The 19,625-nt window shown below is 38.5% G+C and overlaps 1 protein-coding gene across 3 annotated transcripts in view; it reads right to left on the reverse strand.

Moving 5' to 3' along the window:
- cdh24b (cadherin 24, type 2b) overlaps positions 1 to 19,625 on the reverse strand; it is a 156,533-nt gene that overhangs the window by 30,802 nt on the left and 106,106 nt on the right. For all 3 annotated transcript variants that reach the window (XM_077614898.1, XM_077614897.1, XM_077614899.1), the window contains exon 6: positions 5,793 to 5,974. In XM_077614898.1, coding sequence (XP_077471024.1) covers positions 5,793 to 5,974 — 182 coding nt within the window. The remainder of the gene's footprint in view (positions 1 to 5,792; positions 5,975 to 19,625) is intronic.

A 19,625-nucleotide genomic window follows, 5' to 3' on the forward strand; every position in this document is an offset into this window, starting at 1 on the left:
GAACTCCATCCGTTGCGCGCTCTGCGAGTATATTTAAGAGATCTCAGCAGACCTGGAATCCATGGAGGTTTTGGCTTCGTGCTAGGTTTTTCTTCTCCGTAAATGAGAGAACGAGCAGCATCGCACCACAATGCAACGTCAAGCCCATCTGCCATCGCCAATTGATGTGAAACCACCCACCATCCCATCCAAGGAGCCTATGCAAAATCAGATGACCCAGGAGGAGACAATTGTATCTGCGAGAGAAGTGTTGCTTCTACTGTGGAGATGAGCGACATCAGAATGCATCATGCCTTGTAAGAAAGTCACGTTCAGCTTGGTATTCCCCTGTTCTAGAAAAAAAGTGTCACATGCCACCCGTTCCGAACACCTAGTCGTGATACCTGACTTGGGTAGATAAAAACACTATGATAATTGACAACCATGTGGAAAGGTAGGCGTTTCATGTAATCTGTTCTCCTACGCACCAGTTAGTTCTTGGCTTCCGATGGCTCAGAAAACAGAATCAGACTTTGAATTGGAGGGTTACAGCGTGGGTAAGTGGATATGAGATACCCTGTCTCATACTCCCCCATAAACTCCTTGAATATACAAACCAACAGCTGTTATGCACCCACAATTTCTGTCAGCCCATTTGGGGGCACTACTAAAGTCAAGGAGCAAATGCACCTTAGAGGCCTATGCTAATTCTGTAATTATGTTTCATTTCTATTTTGGCCTTGTTCAATTTCTCTATCAAAACTAAATTAGGTATATAAGGCAAAACATTGTAGCAAATGAGTGGGTTGTAAGGAATATTTACCAATTATAGCAACAACGACAAAAAAACTAAATAGACAACATGGAACATGGAATGAATTTGAAAATGTCTAGTTTCATTTACATTGTGCAGTGTATGTGGGCGTGCTCGCGTATGCGTTTGAAGGCGAGTGAGAGAGAGAGAGAGATTGTGAGAGAGGGGGAGAGAGAGAAAGAGAGAGAGACTGAGAGAGGGAGAGGGGGAGAGGGAGAGAGGGAGAGAGGGAGAGAGGGAGAGAGAGAGAGAGAGAGAGAGAGACAGTGAGAGAGAGACAGTGAGAGAGAGATTGTGACTCAGGCTTAGTCACACACAAACAATCCTTACTCTCTGACATGGCCTGTAGACACAAAATCCAGCACAGATGATGCAAGAGAGGAGGGAGAAAAGGGATGGAGAAGATTTCTTTGTGAGATTCCATCTGCTTGCATTTAAACGTGTGTGTCTATTTGTGGACACATTGGTCAGAGAGGGCGAAAGTAACGAAATGCATAGAGACAGTGGCTGATGATAGCTGGAGAAGGTGAGGGGGGCAGTAAGAGTAGATAGATATGTTTTTGTTGCTTGAGGTTTCTGGGGGACAGAAAGTAAATCAATAGTGATAAGCAGCTTCATCCTGTAGCTAGACTTGCAGGGTTTTAATGGCTTGCCTTCTTTGCTGCGTCATTTTTCAGTTGCCTCCACTGGCTCCCTTTATATCTCCATTTGCTATAGTTCCCCCCTTTACTCTTCCAATCTCGTTTTATAATTCTTTACATTATCTGTTTCTCTCAACCAGTTTAATGTCCCATCCAAGTCTTTTACCCACCTGTCACTGACATCCCATAGAGAGGTTCCATCCTTCTTCCTTTCCTTAAACGAACAATCTCACTTCATATCATCCTCATAGGTTAAATGGGCAGCGGCAAGGTCAAGTGTAATATTATGTGTCTGTGTGTACTTCTCTTCCTGTGTTTTATCAGTGCTTGTGTTTGACTACAATTTGTGTGTCCAGCACACGTCTGAGCTATCTTAGATCAGCTGTTAACAAGATTCAACCCACAGCAGTGATGTCAACAGGGGTGAAGGCTAACTTTGCAGCAACACAAATTGTTCAGCGCAGAAGTCCCTCTCGTCTCTGAAGTGATAAGGGCAAACTGATTCATTATCCTTACAGCTGACTGGCGACCTATCTAGGGTGTTGCCCAAAGTCAGCTGGGTTAGGCTCCAGCAACACTTTCGAGGATGCGTCATATAAATACTAAAAAGTATACAGTGATACCTCTATATATGAACTTAATTCGTTCCGGGACTGAGCTCGTATGTCGATATTCTCGTAACTCGAACAAACGTTTCCCATTGAAATGAACTAAACACAGATTAATTTGTTTGAAAAAACAGCAAAAACAGGATATTGGATTGGAAAAAAATGTTTTATTTCTTCTAATCGCCATCTATTAACAAAGTAACACATAACTATTGGTTTAATATTACTAAAATGTGTTTAATAGAACTAAAATTAGACGGATTGCGCGGAGGGTAGAGCGAGGGACAGAGTGGGAGGAGGGGGGGGGACTTTCCACGGCAACGCACTCGTAACAGAACAAACTAATTTAAATTAACTTGGATTAATATATAGAGACACTCAAACATATGTTTAATGTAACTTTACACAAAACTGAATTCTAATTTTGTTTTATATTTTTAGATCTTCTCCTGGCCGGTTAGCTGTTTGCCATGCCTCCACCCTCACGTTCGCTATTGATGGGCTGTTTGCCGTTGTATTCCCTTCAAAATAATCCGAAAATGATGCACACAAATGTCCTCACAATAGGATAACGCACAACCACTTGCCAACGAGAAGTAGTCTTTATCTGGTAGTAATCTTCTAATTAGCGATCGCGCCGCTAACGGGAGCTAACAGGCTAAGGGGGGAAAAAACACTGAAAAAATGCAACCCTCCTCTCAGTGCTCCCAGAGACGTTACAAAAATGTAGTTGCGACCAGAGATATTACACTAGGAGTTGCGGGGGAGAGAGCCAGTGCCCCTGATGTTCTTATGAGCAGCCAACGAGAAGTAATATACTATACTGCTCGTATTAGAGATCGCTCCGGGCTTCGCACTGAGTGACGGAAAAAAACACTGAAAAAAATGCAACGCTCCGCCCAGTGCTCGTAGATATCTGTTATACACGAAAGAGATACGGCAAAAAAGACAAAAAGTGTGCTACAATGATAAACAGCCTCTCATGTCTTGGCCACCTGGCTTTGTCGCATCTCGAATTTTTTCACATATCTAGAGATAATTATTTGCTCGAAATTTTCCTCGTATCTCGAAATGCTCGTATGTAGAGGTGCTCGTATGTAGATGAACCACTGTAGTTGGATTCATGATACGTGTGCAATGTCCATATTTCTTCTCAACACCTTGTGTGTGCTAGTTTATCAGAATTCATTCTAAATGACACACACAGCAAGCTGCAAAATGCTAAATCTTATCCTCTCGAGGGCCCTTGACTACTCATCAGGAAAATATAAATACAAACAACAATTCACAATTAGGAACAATTTAGAGTCTTCAATAAACTTACATTAGCAGACATCATGCAAACACCAGAAAGGCTGAAATCAAGATTTGGACTGCTGTACCTCTGAACTCAGGGGTGTCTGTCAGCCACCTATTCACGTCATGTTGAGTTGTAGAATCTCACAAAAGTGTAAAATTCTGAATATTGTAGCCATGTCAGTGCTGTCTGCCGAATGTAAATTTCAGGAAATGCTGTTTGTAATTTGTAGCATATAACATTATTCAATGTGAGAACCTTGAATCATGGTTCACTAGGGAATGCTAGTGGTTACCAATTCTGGTACATTTCTCTTCTTTTCATAGAACAGTAGCTCCAAAAATACATAAATACATCGATACTGCACCTACAGTCCGTGCAAAGATATGCACACACAGCATAGACTAGCACAGAACAAGAGAGATAGCAAGTATCCATTAAACACGTATTTCATAGTGTTCATTAACACAGGAGAAAATTCCTGGTTTTAGTAATTATCTTCACGTTTACTGAATTAATATCTTCAATGCATTGTGCATCTTGAATTTAGATAACATTTACACTCCTCAAATATGATCCTTTAATTTTTGTGTGTACTGGGGTGGCGAAAAAGTTAGACAAAAAGAGCAAAAATTTTAAACTGTGATAATCACAGAGCCCCACCTTACAGCACAAGCAGCATAAAAAAAATCCAATCTACCAAATTATTTTTAAATATAATTTCTTATTACCGTATTTTCACGACTATAAGGCGCACTTAAAAGTCTTAAATTTTCTCCAAAATAGACATATAATAATATATAATCCAGTGCGCTTTATATATGGACCAATGCTAAAATTGTTATCACGATAAAATAAAAAAATCAGTCGATAGGGTACACCATCCTCTACAGCTCTCACAACTACGGCAAGCAGCCCCCGACTCTACTATTTTCTCCGTAGAAAAAGTACTGCGCAGTGACTGCTGGGATATATAGTTCTTTTGTCAATACACCCAGTATGAAGGAGAGCACACTAATTTGGTGTTCGCCGTCATTCCGGCTGGATTTACAAAAGAACTCCTGCCGCTAGATGTTGGCGTGGACATTGACATCAACACAGCTTTGAAGCGTGGCAGGCAGCGCCGGGCTAGTTACGCTAGCTACTAGCTAGCTACTAGCTAGCTAGCTACTAGCTAGCTACTAGCTAGCTACTATTTGCGAATGGATTGTGGCCGCCTGGACAAACGTATAAAACTCAGCGTTTTCGATGACTCATTTGGACAATTGTTCAATTCGGACACAGAAAATGAGGACTTTGATGGATTTGTGATGATGACGTGAGTACATTGTAAAATGGCTAAATAAAGTACAACCGAACTCAGTTTTGCTTCCGTTGCCTTTTTAAAAAAGTGTTTTTAGCGTGTGTCCGTATGTTTAACCTGCGTACCCGGACATTTCGTCGACGAACACTTCGTCGCCGGACACTTCGTCACCAGACAGTTCGCCTAACCTTAGCCACTATTAAAGAAGACAAAGGAAATTCACATATTCTTTATTAAAGAAAATAAAACAGCAAAAACTCGCTCGACAGAATCAACGTGACAACAACTTAGATGTCACATTGATTCTTCATAACAACTAGGGAGACATCTTGCAACAGACGAGTTCTCAGGGACACTGAGTGACTCCGCTAAATTACTATTAACTTTGGTTTTTAATCGCGAATTGATGTGGCTACGATTCTGACTGGATGCTGATATTTGTTATGAAGTATGCCAAAAATACTGCAGCTCTGACTTTGATATAGACGCACATGTTTGATTTTAAATCAAGCAATCTATTGTCCTTTCAAAGAACAAATTCTATTGACTCTATTAATAGGAGCGAATGGGCCTGTTCTTAAAATGGCCGGCAAGCGACGACGTCTAGCTCCGTTGCCTCACAACGCGCATCAGAAATCTAGTCTGTATACACGATACCTATGGGAATACCAAGCAAAAAAAAAGGAGGAAGATGACGAAGAATATGTGAATTTCCTTTGTCTTCTTTTTAATAAAATTTTTAATAAAATAATTTTATTTATTGCCTTTTATTTTAAAAACAATCGTTCGCGAGTCCGGCGACGAATTGTCCATCGACGAAATGTCCGGTCACCTTAAGCTGGTGTATGTTTTGCCATGCCTGGCTGCGTCTTTAAAAACGGTGAGTCCTTTGTGTGTTTCAAATACAGAAATAGCACTCGTTACTGACACTGCGGCTTTAGATGCGATGCGCCATATAGTCGTGAAAATACGGTAGTTTTTATTGGGCCCTGATGAACCTGAGTGTGCTTTAAGAGAGAATAAAAATAAGAGAACCATGAAACAACAGTACATTCAAACTATGATAAGAACCAAAAGCCACGTGTTGGCCACGCCTGCTATAGTAAGTACAAGAAGGTACAAATGCAAATACGAAGATAATATTGTTCACCTTGTTGAGCATGATGATCGCCTCTTGATTTACTCCTGTGATATTGAACGTGTCACTTGTCTCACCATCCAAGATGGTAAAATCTAACTTGGCATTTTCCCCGAGGTCAGCGTCACTTGCTGAGATACGTCCTATTTCAGCACCTGGGATTGCCAGTTCGGATACAGAGAAGGACCACATACCTGAGGCGGAAATGAAAAATACATTAAGGGAAGCTGGGTCTCCACAATTCCACAATCTCATTAGTGTTACACTTGTGAGTTAAACATCAAAATTTTCTTTAGAAGGGTTTATCACGTGCAGTGAGTGAATATCTATGGCAATAATATTCTATGCAGATAATGTAGCCTTTGATGTCACATACTTGAGAGGATTAGATAGATAAAAGATAATGAGGCAAGGGTTCAAATTGATGTGTTTCTAAAAAGGTATTTTATGCCCAAATTATTCCCTGTATATTAGACCTGGGCGATAAAACGATTATGAAAATTATCGTCAAATAACTTTGTTAACAATAATAATAAAAATTGTGATCAGCTGGCCATCGATTCAGGGTGTGTCCACCGCCTCTGGCCCGGAGTCAGCTGGGAAAGGCTCCAGCAGGTTTGGCTTATAATAATATTTGTATTATTATTTATTTTGAAATTGGCGCGGTAACGTTGTGCTCTGCTTGACCCTGACACTGTATTTTTCTTTAGTTTTTCGAGCGTGGTTAGGACCTGGCGTCCACATGTGTGGACATCACATTTTTGGCTGTCACAAGACTACAATGTTAAATTTTGGACTACAAGGGTCTGGCATCCACTTATGATGTGGACATCATTTTTCTCAGAAACTACATCATGTAAAAAGTGAATTCTTTGTTTTTATGCTCATCGGGTCCCAATTAGCCTATATATCAAAGAGAAAATAAAAATGCATGCCTTGCAAGAGTTTGGGTCTTAGGAGGTAAAGCAACTTTATTCCTAATTTAAAATTATTGGTCCGAATGATGAAGAATCGGGCCCTGTTATCCATCCATGACTGATATTGCAAAGCAATACGACCGTAATCCCCCTACCAGCGCTACAATATTGAAGCAGAAGGAAGCATAAGAAGCGACAACTCCTTTGTATCGCCTCTCTGTACTAAACGACAAAACGGAGAGACTGTTATTTCTTCAGATAGAGGAAGAAATTGGTGAACATACAGTGACAGAGTTGACTATTTCTGAAAAATCAGCTATTTGATGACAAGCTGTTTTGAAGTCATATGTTTAGATGTGTGCTCATACACGTGTTCGTGTGCTTTGTCTGTTGCCTAACGTTAGCATGATCCTTACATGAATGCACCTGCACAAATTGAAAATGTTCTTCCATACATAATTACATCATTTTCTCTCATTTTCCTCCTTTTTCACATCTTTCATACAAAATTGGGACATTTTGAAATGTAGTTTTAAATAATTCAGTTGGTAGTTTTTTTAGGACCGTGGAACAAATTAGAGAATTTACCTCTGCCCTATTTACAAAAAATCCAAGTTGCGAAATAAATTCTGGAATGAATTAATTTCATAAGTAGAGGTAACATTGCATTTTTATTGTAATTGTGCAACTTTTGCAAAACCATCTTGTTTTTGGGACATATTTAGGCTACTATCCTGTAAGCGGCCCAATGAGGAGTGGTTAGAACGTCCGCCTCACAGTTGTGACATTGAGGGTGCAATCTCTGTAGGGTTCCAACTGTTTGCGTGTTCTCCCCGTAGCTGCTTGGGTTTTCCCTGGGTTCTCCGGTTTCCTCCCACATCCCAAAAACACTCTAAATGTTCCCTAGGTATGAGTGTGAGTGTAAACGGCCGTTCGTCTCATTGTGGCCTCTGATTGGCTGCCAACCAAATCCCTTGCCTACATCTCACAGTTGGCTGAGACAGCCTCAGCCCCAAACCCTTTTTAAAGATGTTTTAATCCTTCATCATTATCAATAATTTGAACATATAGTGGAAAAGCACAGATTACCACCTGGAAACATTTGTAAAAAGCCTTCGTATAGAGGAAGGCCCAATATATTTTCAAACGTTTTGATTAAAAATAGAATACCACCCACCACATTGAAGAAATACAATCTCTCTTGATGTTTTTGATTCATGCATGGCCCAGAATTAAGTTTCCAAAGACTCAGTAGTTATTTGGCTAACAGATAAACTCCCCCACAAACATATCCTGCTGAGCATAGGCATAACGCTCTTTCTGAAAGATGCAGCGTTGACATTTTTGTTTAAACTGAAAAGCAAGGCTGCTTTTCTATCTGCAGATATTTAAATGAGCAGTTAAAAGTAAGAAAGACTAACCCCATCTTTCAGACAAGCATATTTAATGGTGTATCAGCTGAATAGAAGTATAAAAAGGGAAATCATGCGTTAGAGTGAAATGACCATACATTGATCAATTTGAGAATTAACATGCTTTTGTGTTTTGAATATTTTTATTGTGGCTTCCTTTTCTGAGAAGAGATCTCAGTACAGATCTAATCTCAAGTTTGTATACATTCCTCTAGTGCAGGGGTAGGGAACCTATGGCTCGGGAGCCACATGTGGCTCTTTTGATGGGTGCATTTGGCTCTTTGCTAACCTGTGAGCTAAAATATGGAAATTGCTGGTGACAGAACTGAGATATTACATCTAGAACTGCTTTAATATTCATTTTTTTTCCAGTAGACTCTTATGGAATGCATCCTCTCACTGATTAGCAATAGCATAAGAATCTTTAAAAAATATTCAGTTTTTTCCACTTTAATAGTGGTGAAATTACAAAAAATAATTGAAAAGGCACTCGTTTACATGTATGTATTTTGACTTTTAAATTCGTAGTATGGCTCCCAAGGAATAACATTGGAAAATATGAATTGTTTGTGGCTCTCTTTGTCAAAAAGGTTCCCAACCCCTGCTCTAGTGGGTGCTGCTAACGAGCTTTGGTATATTAGTCAAACACCTCTCAGTGTATTTAGAATAAAGCAACACCTATACAAATTTTACCAGCACAATGTTCAGTTTCTAGCAAGCACTAAAGGAGCTTCTCTGCAAACATTATAAGCAGTAAAATTGACAGGCATGTTAAACTCATTGTTGGCCTTGTAGCTCAAAAAAGGCATTAAAAACCCAACTGATCTTTCTCAAACTCCAACCCAAATATAAATCTTGACCAAACATACGCCCTTGCAACCGTTTTTATGGCACAGTTTCTGTCAAGCACCTTTCATTTTCCCATTGTCACAATGTGTTTCTGTGGTTAATATAAGCGTTACCCAACTTCTACCTGAAATACAACTTTACGAAAGACTTGGAAGGGATAAATGAGCAGCCAATGTCCAAAATGGTGACGTGGTGCATGTAAATTTGACAGGTAGCCCAAGAGTTTATCTGGGGGAGAGCAATTTTTCCCTAGACAAAGTAAAAAAACTACTATATTTCAAATTACAATCTGGACTTGAAGTGTCAGTCTTAGCTAACTATCTCTAAAATAAACAAGATTAAACTAACAACAGAGGCTAACTAGTGAACTGTCTTTCTTAAATTTCACGAAGAGGCAAGAATATTTATAAAACCAGATAATGTTTTACTGTCATCAAATATCATGTCTTAGTAGGTTGACATCACTATAACATCTAAGTATATAGCTGTTTTGCTGGTTATAAATGATTGACTTCATGTACTCGTTCTATAAGTGTGCTACTATTAAAGCGATGCTTTTTTATCATGCTTTAAAAAACAAGAACAAAGCCTATGTTTTGACCGATTCGTTCAGAACAGACAATGATGTTTTTTTAGGTCGTTTTGTTACCTGACACGTTTCCATCCCACGCTTAGCCAGGCGAGTACAGTAATCCCTCGAATATCGCAGACAATGGACCCATGGCCACAAGAAGACAAAGGACTTGGAATAAAACTCCTATTAACCTGTTTTTTGGATTGATATCAAGCGGAGAGGAATTATTTTATTTTATATATATATATATATATATATATATATATATATATATTTATATTTATATATATAAATATATATATATATATATATATATATATATTTATATTTATATATATAAATATATATATATATATATATATATATGTATATATATATATATATATATATATATATATATATATATATATATATATATATATATATATCAGTGGCGGGCCATCAGGGCCTTCAAGGCAATCATTACTTATTAAATAATTCCAAATTGTCTGTTAGCTTCCTTTCATTGCTTTCCACCTGGTTGCACTGCTTCCAGATGTGTGTTTTCATATTGAAGCATTTAACCATTCACATTTCAGCCATTATTTGTTGCCAGGGTCAGAAATCTGCCTCAAGGGCTTCACAATTAGTTCTGCAGGCTCTGCTGCATTAAACAAGTGTCGATAAGACTTGCTTTAACCAATCAGATTTCGAGTTGGCAAAACCACAATGCCTTCTCGCAGGCGTAGGGATACGTCATTGCCTTCTCACAGGCGTAGGGATACGTCATCGCTTTCACCAACTATGATTGGCTAGTGATAGAGTAGGCAGGCCAAAGCCAGAGTGAGCCAGCTAAACTCAACCCACAATGGCCGACGGAGGAAAACAAATGGATTTGGTGGCAGATTTTCTCACAAAGCCATTTTCCAGATGGAATTTTCCAGAAAAAAATGGACATCATTAAGAAAGGGCAGTCAACTCCGAAACTAGCAAGCCTGTTACAGCGGCAAAAAGGTGTGTTTGCCACTTACAGTGCGCTAACTACAAAGAGCTACCAAACTGTATTTAGAGCTAGCTGCATAAGCAAACATATTGTTGTGTTGATTTAAAGCCATTTTCAAGACGGACTATGCCGGAAATATGACAGGACAGGCTCGACTTTCATCATTAGCTTCGATGGCGATAGAAAAGAAGGAAGAAAGAAAGGAGGATGGATATTGTGTACAGTTAAAAAGGATTTTTGGTGAGTAAAATATGGCTATATTCCTAAATAATATTTCAATTGTGGGCCCGGTTCTGATATCTGAAAAGCTCCAGTGTTTGTATTTAAGCTCCAGTGTTTGTATTTAATCAATAAATGCTGCTAGGAAGTGGATTTTACCCCAGTTTAATTTTTGCTTTTTCGCCATTGACGTCCATCGCTGTATTTTCTCGGGGAAATCACCTCCCTGGCCTGGTTGTAATGTCTCAAAAGCTTCAGTATTTGTATTCAATCAATAAATGCTGCTAGGAAGTGGATTTTACCTCATTTTAGTGCATTTTTTCACGTATGGACATATATGGACATATCGACGTTCATCGCTGTCTTTTTCCGGGGAAATGATACTCCGGCCCCGGTTCTGATGTCTAAAAAGCTCCAGTATTTGTATTTAATGGATGATATGTTGAAGGCGCTACGAGAAAATGCACCGACCGCCACTGATATATATATATATATATATATATATATATATATATATATATATATATATATATATATATATATATATATATATATATATATATATATATATATATATATATTTAAATCCATCAGCACACCGCACAGAATCAATCACCATTACCGAGAAAAACAGTACTTTTATTTCCCTTCTCATCTCTTCCTCCATCACTTCAGCAATAGCAGTGATCAGGTTGTTTTGTATTTTGCCCAACATGTCACTAAACACTTTATTAGTGGACAGGTGGTAATGTAAATCTGTGTTTCTCTCAGCAATGAGAGAAACAAGTTCCACATAATTTCCTTTCTTTGGGGATGCAGCGCTTTCATCCTTTCATTTCATGAAAGTTTACCTAGTCTTTCAAACTTTTTAAGATTTCCCTATTTTTCTTTACCTTTTCGTTGTGGCGCTCCTTTTCCCTGCCCCCTTGCTCGCTGAACTCGGGTTTCCCAAAAGGTTTTGGAGAGCACCGTTGGTGTCTCATTGCTGCTTTGGTTAAACAAGTCAAATTTGCAAATGCAGTGTTGCTCCAAACACCATGTCGATCGGTGGCAAATAACAAGCACTCCCAGCAATACAATTTGCAATGTTCCTCTGAGCCCGTGAGCCAGGAGTAGCGCTCGAATTGAAAGTGGCGGACACACCCTTTTCCCGGCTGTAACAGGCTTGCTAGCTTCGGACTTGACCGCCCTTTCTTAATGATGTCCATTTTTTTCTGGAAAAGTCCGTCTGGAAAATAGCTTTGTGAACAAATCTGCAACCAAATCTGTCAGCCATTGTGGGTGGAGTTTGCAATCTCTGGCTGCCTCCACATCCGGGTTTGGCCCGCCTACTAGCCAATCATAGTTGGTGAAAGCAATGAAGTATCCCAGCCAGCAAAATGCTAACGCCTATGAAAAATCATTGTGGGGTTGCCAACTCAAAATCTGATTGGTTAAAAGCAACAGTCTTGTTTAATGCAGCAGACCCCGCAGAACTGATTGTGAAGGCTTTGAGGCAGATCTGATCTGGCAACAAATAACGGCTGAAATGTGATTGGTTAAATGCTTCAATATGAAAACACACATCTGGAAGCAATGCAAACAGGGGGAAAAGCAATGAAAGGAAGCTAACAGACCATTTGGAATAATAAGTATTGATGGACAAAATATAATATGATTCAGATATTTCTTAGGCCAGCAGAGAAGGCCTTGAAGGCCCTGACGGCCCGCCACTGATATATATATATATATACATACATACATATATAGCAGTCTTTTGATATGATTATAGCTGTAATATTTAATAATTTGGATAATTGTACTTGTGTACTTTATTTCTGTATAGGCACGGAAACATGTATTGTGGTAGTAATAATGTGGGTGATCCTTCTTCGCGTTTTCTTTGTCCGAGGGATTACTGTATTTGGATTTAGTGTCAGGGGCCTAAACGGGTAATTTCAGAGGTTGAACAGTTTCCAGGAATTGAGTGATGCTATTAATATTGACTTTCTCAGAATGTCAACAACCTACCAAGTGTGGGTGACAAAATGACAGATGATGCAATATCGTTTTTGTATGTCTGAATCACTTTAATCACTTTTCTTAGTCACACTGCCATCATTCAAAAGTCTTGATGAGTGATTGAACATTTGGATGGGTGGCTAAAAGGCTTTAAAAAACTGACTGGCTCAGGAGGGCCTTGATGCTAAATGACAAAGTGTCAGGATGGCTGTTTGAATGAGTGACTGATGTGAACAAGAAAGGAGAAAGAACTGTCCGGAACCAGCTCAAGCCATTTATACTCTCTCCACCTGAGAGAACAAAGCAGTGCTCAATAGAGACATACGTATATGGCTAGAGCTTAAAGAGAGACAATACAAGTTATGACTAAGATGAAAGAATGACAGAAAGGATGAAAGCTAGTGTTTGTAAATATACATTTCCTTTGGTGAAAATATCATCACTGAATAGAAACAAAATAATTTGATATCTCATTGGCTGCTATGGGCCAATTCATTTTGACTGGGAGAGTTAGTTGTGATTTTTTTTAATGAATTAAGTAAATTTATATAAATGCCAGCAAAAATATAGAAAAATGAAATTATTCAAAGCATGCTGTTATTACCAAGCACTATTTTTATTTGCTAAGCCTTTTAACTTAACTGTGAAGATGTGAAACATAATTAAGGAATTATAATTATTGGGAATGGTTGCTCATTATTAACATAATCATTGTTAGTATTTGCAGATGCAACCAAGGAAAAGACCTCCAGAGATGTGTCAACCCTTTTTAACAATCCAACACTCAATTTTTCTCCATGCTAGACCATAAATTACGCAAAGGCAGAGGTTGGGTTCAATTAACACCATTTAACTCGAAGGAAGCCGATAGACTACACCTGATGGGCATAATTCCTCTCGAGATGAAATAAAAATAACAATAAAATGAAAATGTTGCTGACAATGTTATCTTAATGGCACTAAAATCAAATAAGTCTGCCCAAATATTAACTCAATATTCAAACATTAGAACTTGTTCGATATGGAGAGACACAAATTAAAAACTTTAAATGTACGCATCACAGTTTGTATTTACATCATGAAGAATAATAGATATTTTATCCTAATCCATGTAGATAAATAGATGTTTATCATGAAAAAATATTTATCAAAATAATTATACAAAATATACACAATCCTAATGTGTGTTTGATCAATAATTGCATTCTCTTTGAAGAAAAGTGATTCTGATGAGAATTGAAATCTCTAATTGGCAGAGCAGGGTTTATAACACACGCAGCCAATATTGGCAAAAGTAGGTTGAAAGAAAAGAATGTGCAGGTGCAGGAAAAATGCAGGAAAAATTTACATGCAAACCTGAGTGTCCTTTCTGTCTTTTCTCCTCAATGTTGTATCTAAGATTATTTCTCCTCAATGTTGTATCTAAGATTAATTAAGTCATAGCAGTCTATTCATTACTCTGAGTGACAGTATGATGTTATATTTGGGACAGGCCGTCTTTCCTGAGGCTTGAATTTTTCATTTGTATGTAAACATAAAAATGTTCACAATAAACTGCTGGAAAGCCCTACAGAGTCCAAAATGAAATTACATTCTTTAAAATCTTCAAAGTTCATGATCCAGCATCCATTAAATAATCATGTTTACACAGTTGAGATGAATGTAAGATTTATGAGGAAAGAGCAAAAGGATATTTACGCTTACCATCTTTTACATTATGTTTAAGGGATGAGGACATGGCGGTGAGATGATTCGTTTTGCACCCCTGGAGCAGAGCAGTTTACGCACTGCTGTTTTTCTGACAGAAACCTTGTAATAGATGGAGCCATTTAGCCCCTCGGGAGGAGACAGTTGACTCTTGGATCAGTTTGGGATGAGGCTCAAGCGTTTGGGAAAAGGTAGTTTGAGAAGGCCTTTGTGTGTATGTTCATTTGGAATTGCAAATTCACTAAGTGTATGGGAGCAACTGTCACCCAAATGGCAGTGATGATCAACCAATTTGTCTCACAAACTTGTGGAAACAACCATAAACGGCCCATAAGGATAAATTGTAACAATGCATTTATTGCTTTGCAAACTGGTCAATATTGTTATGCTGTGTTCAGAAGGGTTGCATTGATAGGTTCCCATAAAAAGTTAATGTAAACAAGCATGGAAAGGCAATGGATGGCCTAGTGACCAGTGATAAGCACCTTGCGCAACGCAATATTAAAAGTTTGACTAATTGGGCTCCAACACCCGATGAATTTACATGCTGCAAGGAAGATGGCTTGGTTGATTTTTCTGCGACAGATTTGAGCGACGACGAGTATAGTGGCAATAAAACACATTTCTTTCATGTGACTTCAGCTGCCGAGCCAGAATCCCATCGCAACTTCAGGGCAAGAAAGATCCAAAGAAAGAAAGAAAATGAATGAGACTATGAGAATGGTTATAATACTATGAGATTTAAGTTGCAATACAGTACACTTCTTTTATCGTGGTTAATAGGTTCCAAGAATAGGTGAATAACTGCGATGTATTTGTGGTGTTTAATATTATTTTTAAACCTTTCAGTACTATTATTTAACACACACATTTAAATACTGTTCAAAATTCCTGCACTAACAAGAACAATTGTTAAGAAATAACAATTAAAATTATATACAGTAAAGTTTGTTCTGTACTCTTTATTGTTGCCATGGCTAGTTTTGTTGCGTTTTTGTTGTGTCTTTGGGTAGTCGGCTATACATATTGTATTTTGCCACTTTGGCTAGTATCTCGACTCTTCCTTTATCCATAAACACACTGAATTGATACTAATAGCAGAAAAATAGCAGTACATTAGCGTGCATTGTGGAATACACCTTTAGTTTTGTCTTCAAGTGATAGCATTTCTAAAGCTACTTTTCCAAGAAGAACAGTTTTTTTCTTTTTTACAGGTACATGCCAACTTCTTGTCAAAGGAAAATCCTTAGTGCATCTACAGAGGAATGATTTAAGGCTAATCGTGGGTGGTTAGTACAATGAATGGCTATTCACATATGACAAAGCCTCTTTGTTATGCTTTCGATAGTCAAGTTAATGAAGCCTTACAGTGTACTACAAGGAAAGTTGCAATACTACTGGGACTAACTGAATCATCAAGCATTTGGGGATTTTACAGCAGGAGAAAGCTACGTTAGCAGAAAGAAAAAACCTCAAGTTAAAGTGCACTTTATGTTTTATTCTTTGTGATCTCAAAGACCTGTTTTTTTATTTATTTAGTTTTTTATAGTATGTTTGTACTACTGATAATGTTAATTAGATTTATATATAATATATATATATATATATATATATATATATATATATATATATATATATATATATATATATATATATATATAAATGTGGAGTTTGTATGTTTCTGGGTTGATTACAATAAGTAGCGTGTCGGAAATAAAACCTGTCACTCAAGGGGTCAGGGTCATACAAAAATTTAAACTTAGTGCACAAACAAGGCGCACTGACCGATTTAATTTGGGATAGTATATTTATATATATATATATATATATATATATATATATATATATATACAGTGGTACCTCGTCATACGACCGTTCGTCATACGGAATGCTCGTCTTACGGGGGAAATTTCGATCGAATAATTCGCCCGTGATGCGGTCAAAATTTCGTGATGCGCCCAAGCCAGGTTGCCATGGCATTTTTTTTGGCATATCTTTCGTGTATAACAATATTTACGAGCACCGGATGAGCTATTCAGACCAGGAAACGCACAACGCGCATGCGCGGTGAAAAGAGGGCTTTCTGGGTAATGAAGTATACTCGTGCTCACAAAAGCATCCCCGGTAGCAACTCTATCATAGGCGCCGTTCGAGGGGATGCGAACACAGATGCTACAAGCTAAAAGGAGCCGCTAGCCAGCGCCCCCGAAGCTCCCATAAGCAACGGGGCGATCGCTGATAAAAGACTCTGCTCGTTGGCTGCTCATAAGAACATCGGGGGCACTGGCTCGCTACAGCATCCCCGGTAGCAACTCTATCATAGGCGCCGTTCGAGGGGATGCGAACACAGATGCTACAAGCTAAAAGGGAGCCGCTAGCCAGCGCCCCCGAAGATCCCATGAGCAGCGGGGCGATCGCTGATAAGACTGCTGCTCGTTGGCAAGTGGTCGTGCGTTCTCCGATTGTGAGGACATTTTTGTGCATCATTTTCGGAATATTTTGAAGGGAATAGTACGACAGCAAACAGCCCATGGATAGGGAACGTGAGGGTGGAGTGTTTGTTCTGTTTACGAGTGCGTCGTGTGGAAAACAAACCGAAGCCCCCCGCCCCTTTTGTGCGTCTCTCTCTCCCCTCGGCGAAATCCGGCCAATTTTAGTTAGATTAAACACTTTATTTCTATTAAACCACTCGTTATTTATTACTTTGTCAATATATGGCGAATTATAAGAAATAAAACATTTTTTTCAATCCAATATCCTGTTTTTGGTGTTTTTTTCAGAGAGTTGGAACGAATTAATTTGTTTCCCATTCATTTCAATGGGAAACTTTACCTCGAGTTACGAGTATCTTGTCATACGAGCTCAGTCCCGGAACGGATTAAGCTCGTATCTCGAGGTACCACTGTATATATATATATACTATCCCAAATTAAATTGATTTTTTACATGACTAATGAGTATTATAATTACCTTGCAAGGTCAAAAAGACTCAAAGCAGGACTGGTGGAAGAAACCTAGACATCCCTAAAGGTACTTGGATTAGGGGTTTAATGCTTGAATTGCTCAGCACCACTCAGAAAAAACAAATCTACATGAATAAAATTTATCCAAACAATGATGGGAAGCACCTTTGTAGTGGGCCACCATACGCTGTTGGGATGTGCCTCTCTCAGTCCAGTGAGTCTATTCATCGTGTGCTCGACACACGGACGAGAGTGAGAGTCGGAGGAGGAAGAAATGATGTAAACAGACTGAGGCCGAAAGGTAACTTTGCAGGACAAAGAGCAGGATAAGAGAGTATTCAAGGACCGGTGAGCAAGTGAAATTGTGTGTGTTCAAGAGACAGGAAGTGAGGATGGACTGATGAAGAGAGAGAGAAAAGGGGAAAGTTCTATTAACATGGAAATCACTTCCTCTTCTGAGACTATCTGTGGCTCACTGATGGCTTTAGCTTCTATTATTCTGTGAGGGTATACGCTGCCAGGTGGCTCACTGATGACTTTAGCTTCTATTATTCTGTGTAAGTGTGAACGCTGCCAGGTCAGAAGTAATAAGAATAAAAATATGAAATTGTTAAAATGGTCTCTTTGCACCATGCCTTTTTTGTTCTGTGGGAGCAAAGGCCAGAACAGATGCTCTAAAACATGCAGTATGTGATCTAATCATTTCCTTTCTACACAGTGGAAGAGAATTGACCCCATTTATTAGGTTAAATAAAGGTTTACATTTTCCAGGGTTTCCTCAGAGGTGGCAGGTAAAGAAAGCATGGGATCATAGGAAAGTGCAAAGAATTTAAAACCAAATGGCGTTAAGAGGCTCAATTACCGCAATTGGATGTCTATTGGAAACAATTTTCTGTGTGTGAGATTACTGCACGATGAATTTTCTTCTCACAGGCTGTTTTGGATGGAGGAAGAAAATCCCATTTAAAAGCAAGACTGAGTTTGGATTGTATATACTCAGCAGTTGCTGATTTGATGCAGCTCTAATGCAACTGTGCATGCAAGTGAGTGAAAGAAGCACAGGAATATGGAGAGAGAGGGGTCATAAGCAGAACCACGAGAACAAAAAATGCCAATGCACTTACAGGACAAACTAACAACGGACTTAGTGGGCTGCAGCAGCACTCTCACCCAGCCAGCGTGAGGGCAAAGAGGAATTTATCCAAGCAGCCGTTGGTAATGCGCTACCATTGACTCCAGGGCAAAGGCTTTGCAATAGAAGACCCAACTGTGCGTTATGATATAAGGGAGCAATTTCTGTTTGGAAAGCATTTTCTTGCCTGAACAATGTCCTCTTCCCATGAGTAGAAGCCTTATACACATAGACGTGGACAATTTACAAGAATGCTCAGCACTGTGTGTTCTTCTGTAGGGGTGTGCGTTTGTGGGTTGTCACAATTCTAGAAATACATTTTCATTAAAATAATAATAATCTTCATTTTGGATCAGAACTCTCAGATTAGCATCCACACAAATGTATTTTTTGGGGTGTACTGCAGTTCTACAGCCCTTCAAACTAAAACTATAACATGTGATTTTTCTTTTTACCATTTCTTTTTTATTGTTCTAGCCAGAAAACAGTGGGCACTAAGATTTATCCAACCACTCTAGTGTTTCTCAAATTGTGGACCAAGATAATATTAAGGCTCCAATTTTTGCATTGGTGAATCCGAGTGTGAATGGTGGTAAATTTATGCGTCTGTTGATTTACTTTCACAGAGATGGTCATGCACCTTAACTCTCAGCTATATTATAGCAATATTATAACATATAGATGTCTCGTGTATTGATGACCCATTTGTAAAATGACTTTGTGCAAATAAAGAGAAATTCAAATGTTTCACAACCTTTTTTTTTGTTTAATTGCTTTCCTTTTCATTGTACTCTTACAATGTAGTAACTTAAATTTAGGTATTTATTTGATTCATGCTGAATGCAAAATGGTTAGTAAATATTGCATTTAAAATGGGATTGTAATTATTTGGACAATTTATTGATTTATTGTTGTTATTTTCCTCCTATGTGAAATAACAAAGGATTAATAATTATATTTGCGCATATAAACGTTGTAGATGTGTGTTTCCAAAGACAAGCTCGTGTTTATAAAGGTTTCCATCCATCAAAATGGGTTATGACTGAGAGCGCACCCACCCTCGGCTATTCGCTGCATCATGTCAAATTC

Source organism: Stigmatopora argus, chromosome 12, assembly GCF_051989625.1.
Source record: "Stigmatopora argus isolate UIUO_Sarg chromosome 12, RoL_Sarg_1.0, whole genome shotgun sequence".
Taxonomy (NCBI): domain Eukaryota; kingdom Metazoa; phylum Chordata; class Actinopteri; order Syngnathiformes; family Syngnathidae; genus Stigmatopora; species Stigmatopora argus.